The sequence below is a fragment of the Amblyomma americanum genome, chromosome 1, assembly GCF_052857255.1.
Source record: "Amblyomma americanum isolate KBUSLIRL-KWMA chromosome 1, ASM5285725v1, whole genome shotgun sequence".
NCBI classification, from domain to species: domain Eukaryota; kingdom Metazoa; phylum Arthropoda; class Arachnida; order Ixodida; family Ixodidae; genus Amblyomma; species Amblyomma americanum.
The window spans coordinates 46,071,688-46,077,687 of NC_135497.1; the positions used below are offsets into that span (position 1 = coordinate 46,071,688).

General features: G+C 50.6%; 1 protein-coding gene across 1 annotated transcript in view; it reads right to left on the reverse strand.

Annotated features, from left to right (window-relative positions):
• LOC144130882 (uncharacterized) overlaps window positions 1–5,799 on the reverse strand; it is a 29,668-nt gene extending 23,869 nt beyond the window's left edge. Inside the window, exons 1-5 of the mRNA XM_077664433.1 lie at window positions 5,531–5,799; window positions 4,606–5,008; window positions 3,471–3,728; window positions 2,071–2,364; window positions 1,045–1,179 (exon numbers count right to left, since the gene is read on the reverse strand). Of these exons, the coding sequence (XP_077520559.1) occupies window positions 1,045–1,179; window positions 2,071–2,364; window positions 3,471–3,728; window positions 4,606–5,008; window positions 5,531–5,799 (1,359 nt within the window). The remainder of the gene's footprint in view (window positions 1–1,044; window positions 1,180–2,070; window positions 2,365–3,470; window positions 3,729–4,605; window positions 5,009–5,530) is intronic.
• Between the last annotated feature and the right edge of the window lie 201 nt (window positions 5,800–6,000).

The window sequence follows — 6,000 nt, forward strand, 5'->3', positions numbered from 1 at the left end:
AGGTGTTCATCTTGCGGAAACTCGAGGAGGAGTTCAGGAGAACAACCTGCCGGGCTATTTGTTTATGCATGTGGTTTACTGGGAAGCGCAAAAAACAGACGAGGGACGGAATAGGGGACACAAGCGCTCGTGAACGTGTTTCTGTGTCGCCTAATCCGTCCCTAGTCCGTTTTTTGTGCTTCCCAGTAAACCGCATGGTGGAGGAGGTCCATCGCTTCTGGTCGGTCGCGCGTTCCCAAGAAAGAGGATATTGCACCGCATGGTGGAGGAGGTCCATCGCTTCTGGTAGGTCGCGCGTTCCCAAGAAAGAGGATATTGCAAACTTGAATGTAATTTCTTTCAATTTAATTTTATATTTCGTTACACTGGCTTCCTAACGTTGCCACTGGCCTAATTTTACCGTCACTATAAAAAAAAAAAACAGGTTCCACTACTGCACACGAGCGCGTATAGTGTTGTCATGGGCACGAACTGAACATGCTCTGCTACATAAAACACATCTGTAGTTACACTCTTCAATTTTAAAAAAAAGCTAACAGAGGTTTAGCGCTTGCTTAACCTAGTGATACGAGCGAAAGAAATTGTTAAGCAAGGGTACATATGGTTTGGCCCTGGAGTCGGTCTGGTGCGCGTTATCCATGGCAAGACAGAGACCAAGCGCCAGCGAAGCAACTGTGTTTGCAACATTTTGCTAGACACGTAACAGAGCAGCGAAGAGGCCCGGAGCGAGCGCAGCTGTGGCGAATCCACAGCGAGTTACGTATTATGACGTTCCTTGCTACGCCTTCGTTGCGCCGGTTCAAGGTGAAACGCGCAGTAAACTTGACCTTGGGAGTTGTGGGAAGAGTCGAGCTTTCGCTCTAAGAAAACCGCTGTTCTGCTGCTGCCTTCAGTACAGAATTCTGCAATAAAAGCTTACTTAACATAGTTCAGAAAACAAATCTTACTGAACGCCAGGCCAGGTGCGAGGCGAGCGGGCTGCGGACGTAAAGAGGGCCCTTAAGCTTTTGTTGTTAAAGCCAGCCTGAAAAACCGGGCTCTCACCTTTCCCTGGCTAAGCGAGAAATATATCTCGAAGAGGGCTTCTTCCAGGGCACGGGGACACTCCTCGGCGCGCGCAGACAACTCGAGGAGCGTTTCCCGGCAGCTCTGAGCGTCCATCGCCAGCTCATCGGTGACCTGCAAAGGCGGTAATCCAGGTGTTGCTCGTCCGCGTTCGACAGTGCAGTTTTCAAGCGCCGTTCGAGTCGTGCGCCCGCTTAATTCTACTTCGCTTCGGGAAGCTCCCTATTGAAACCCAAAATGACACCGTAGGTCCGCAAAAATGCGCGCATAGAATAGTGACGCAGTTTTATATTTACGCCAGGTCATGGCACAGCGCGATATGCCAGAACCGCCAACGCAGCAAATCCCCGAACGAAGGCCATCTTCATCCGTTAACAGCGTAGATCCAATACATCGGTGTAACCCTTACTTTGGAAGCAATATGCATTCACTCGTGATAATCCTTATTGATTCTGCATTTAAAATGGTATAGTGTGGTGTGGGGGGAACGTCCCGAAGCGACTTAGCCTATCAGGGACGTTGAAGTAGGCGACTCCAGAGTAATTCCGACCACCTGGGGATCTTTAACGACCAACGACAGCGCACACCGCACGGGCGCTTTTGCGTTTCGCCCCCACTAAAGCGTGGCAGCCGCGACCGGAATTGGAACCCGGATCCTCCGGGTCAGTAGCCGAGCACCGTAACCACTGAGCACATGCGGCAGCTACGTTTAGAACGTACTTGACATTAATCTTGGAGGTCCTGTACATGGAAATTATGTGATGTACTTGATCCAATTCCAACGGATATAGAGACACGCAAAGGTTGTCTTGTACTGTCTGTTTTGTATGTCTTTTAACTTATTCTACAGAAAACGAGAAGTTTGAAAGTGACAAGAACAAGAAATGTTCAAGAGGATCGAAGGTTTCACGCCTACGTCCTGGAACATTTCTAATTCGTCAGCTTTTGACCTTTGTTCTTGGGGTAGAGCTTACAAGAAATCCACGCAATGAGTTAAATCCCTACCTGAAAGCTCTCGGACCAGACGCTGAGCAAGGCGTACACGACGCCGAAGTCCTGCACGCTGGGCCTGGCCACTGCCTTGAACTCGCGCGCATGCAGCTCGCGCACCGGCGCGTAAAAAACCTGCGCGTTTTTGCGCGTGCGCAGGATCAGGTTGCAGAGAGGTGCCCAGTGGCGTGGTCCACTGAGCGTCAGGCGCATCATGCGACTTCTGCCCAGAACGTCGGCACCGCACTTGAAGGGTCCTTCACCGAACTCGACGGCCCGGTCCCACGGGGTGGTGTCGGACAGGTCGAACTGCGACAGGAAAGGTGGTGGGTGAGCAAGCTGTAGTGCGGCTTATTTTGAGGCTGACACGAATCAATTTATTATTATTTCATGGATCAAGGAACAAACTCAGGTTACTGATGTTCTTGTTGAAATCAAGAAATCAAGAATAGCATTGCAGTCCATTGGCAGAGCACGTAATGCGAATGCACGATGACGGATGGTCACTTAAGGTAACAGAGTGGATTCTAAGAGAAGGCAAGTGTAGCAGTGCGAGGCAGAGACTAATATGGGCGGATGAAATTAGGGAGTTTGCAGAGATAAGGTGATCGCAGCTGCAAAGGACAGGGTTAATTTGGGATAAGAGCAAAATCCTCTGTCCTATGCTGTCACAGTTACACTACTGCTGCTGCTGATGATGATGACTGACCTAAGTTCAGCGCCCATCATCTACACTAATGGCTGTATTAAGAAGGAGCTTCTAGAGCCACCACTGTCATAACTTTCAATGTTTGTGTAGCAAAAAACAGTGAGGTCACGACTGTACTGCCACACTATCACTATGCCCTGTGAATGGGATAAGGGTATATGGGCTCTTGCCCCGTCAAATTAAACTATTGGCATACCGGCGTAGTCGTTTTGGAATTTTTGTGTGGATTCCCATTCCCCGATGTCTGTTACTGCCTCTCGAGAAAGAAGGGGAGCGGGACATGGTTGAAAAAAAAAATTCAGATACCAGTAACTGGAAAACAAAGGCTAGGCGGTTAGAGTGAAAGTACACAAGGAGCAGAGGACGCAGAAGCGAAAGGATGTATGTCCACTCTTGGTAGTGGTCGTGAAGCTTTACACCACGCTCTTTTAAGCAGCAGAAGTCCGGTGACGCCTAAAATACGTTTTACGCCCATTAACATCCCCTTCACCACAGCAGTCAGTGGTCCAGTTTTCTATACAGCTTTCCTTGCAGTCCTGCAATTTTGCGTGTTGCCCCACGGCTGCCCTTCTACGCAGTGATGTAGAACTCTACGACTAAAGGAAACTGTAGCGGAAGGGGAAACCGTAAGAGTACAGGAGTGTGTTTGTCGGCAGGTTTTTTCTTTTAGTCCATTGAAAGCAATTAACGATATAGCGCTGCTCACCTGTGGCAGGTAGTCGCCCTCGCGGTTGCACTGGCTGGTGGCGCTGTTGCCAGCGCACACCTTGTAAAGCAGCGGCGGGTGCAACAGCTGCAGGTAGACAATAGTGGATGTCGGCGACGTCTTGCGCAGAATGATGCGGCAGATGGTCGAGTACCGCACCAGCAGCCGGAACAGCGTGGAGCTACGCTTGCGGACATCCACGAAGTACAGGTACAACCCATTGTAACAGTGCTCAAAGTGCGCATTGCACTGCGTCACCTGGTGGAAGAGAAGGCATTCAGAAGAAGGGCCTAAACCGAATTATTCCGCTCCGACTGCGAAACTGCCGTACTTTTTAAGTACGCCTATCCATGTTGGTACAGTTTTGCACTTGCCAATTCATGCAGCGTGGCTAATACGTTCCAGGCCCTTGAAGAGCTTTATGTACTGTAAGCACAGTATATCAAACCCCTTCAGAGTCCTCTTTTAAGACTGAGGATACATTTCCTCATCATTTGCGATGTCATGCAACCTAGCCGCGTCACCCCAAATCGCTGCACCGTAAGAAAAATTGGACGACGAATTGCAGGTCATTGATACAGGAAGGAGTACATAAAATTGGTTGTTTGAAATCATCCACGCAGTGTAAAGCACTCTCCCTTCACCTCTCACTAGTGTTTCTAAATCTTTCTGGATCCGCTCTCCACAGAATTCAATCCCCACAACAATTTAGGCTGCGCGCCAAGCAAGCAAACTAGACATGTAAGGAACCAGATGAATGGATAAGGGGCCCATGTGCCAAAGTGCGTGACCACCAGGCCCGAAGCTCTGCTTTGCCATCACGTACCCAAAACCTGTCCAGGAAAAAAGGGTTAGATTTAATGTGCCTATGAGCTGCCACTGCCTTCCAGAAAAATGATGCATTGACAAGTCCTGACTACCCTTCTCATATCCCTCTTGCGACTGGGGCTCTCAGCATCATCGAAACTATTTGCCCAGCAGAAAAACACGCTGCTTTTAGGATACGACACTTTATGTCCTCACAGACTGCAATGCAGTTTATTCCCATGACCTTCCACCATGCAACCACCACTGCCATAACTCAAACTTCTGGACGGACGCCGTCAGAAAACACCCTACAGGAACATCATCTCACCTTAAAGCCTTCAGATGAGGTCAGCTCACTGTTGGGACAAGACGTCTTCGCAGATGAGCTTGTTCCATCTGAAGGGGAGCTAGACTTGACCGCTCTTCCCTTCTTTCCCCGCTTCACAGACATTGATTTGCCGGAGAGGGAGGACGAAGACTTGGCAGACGAGAGTGGCGATGGAGGAGGCGGCATGGTGTAGGTGCTGTCAAAGTGCGCCACAAAAGTGTTGTACCCGAGGAAGCAGCCGAGGGCGAACGCGTTTACGGGTACGTCCTTGTGCTCCGTGGCTATCTGGGTGCTGTACGGGTCGCAGAACTCCTCGAGCTCCTCGGATGCGAGCCACCATTCTGGCGGGCCGGACTTGCCCGCAGCCGCGCCGTTATTAGAGGCGTTCTGGCATTGGTCGCACCTGCGGAAGTGAATGTAAAATTGACGCGCGGAACCAAGAGCTGGTACAAGCTTAAGAAGCCATATGTTCGAACACAAATGGCGGTACTCTCACCACCCTAGCCACCTCAATATGGCGGCTATGAGCCCGCAGAAACCGATAGTTCAATAATTGCACCAGGCAAGAAATTTTGAATTGAAATGTCTGCATAAACACGCCCCCCCCCCCTAATTTCTGAGACTGAATAGACGGAGATGCCGATAATAATTTGCGCAGTAAGTTGTTTATGAAGATCTACAACCTCTTCCTCTCGATCACCATATTCTGAGCAGTGCTTCACAATTCATCTGCATTGCTCAAATGGCACTGCAGTCACCTTAGTTCCAGTGCGCACAAATCTGCTAACCTCCGACTTTTGGACCCATGTCAGCGCATATGAGGAGTTTCTCAACTTACGCGACAGTAGAGGCCTAACAATATGATTGTTGAGGCCGACCGAAGACTGGCTAAGGGGAAAGCCAGAAGTACTTGTCGCGCACTCACCACTTAAGTACGATATGCATGAACGAGTCCCTGGGTGACCGCTCCAGTTGCAGCGTCACGTTTGCCGTCCAAGTGGGGCTCTCGTAGACTGCGACCTCGCCACAGTCTCCGGCCACCACTTGGCCCACGGCGCACTGCAGACCGAGAAGCCGCCGAAGCTGAGACGCTGTCGGCGTGCCCCAGCCGGAGTCCAGACAATGGACACGCAGCGCCATCTCCCGGCAGTTGTCCTCCCGGTCGCGAGCGCAAAACGCGGTCGTCGGTGCCATCGGCCCCGGAAGAAACGGCTTTGCAGGAGGCTCCATAGTGGCAGGTGACTATTGTGCCATTTCAAACTCGCCGACTGGCTTCTGAGTTGAGTTCAACTATGTCTTCTGCTTGAGCGGTCACACCAGAAGACGGACGGGTGAACCTGGAGCTCCTCGCTGTCTTGGCCTTTGGTGCGAGCTGCGAAGAGGCTTTGCATAAGT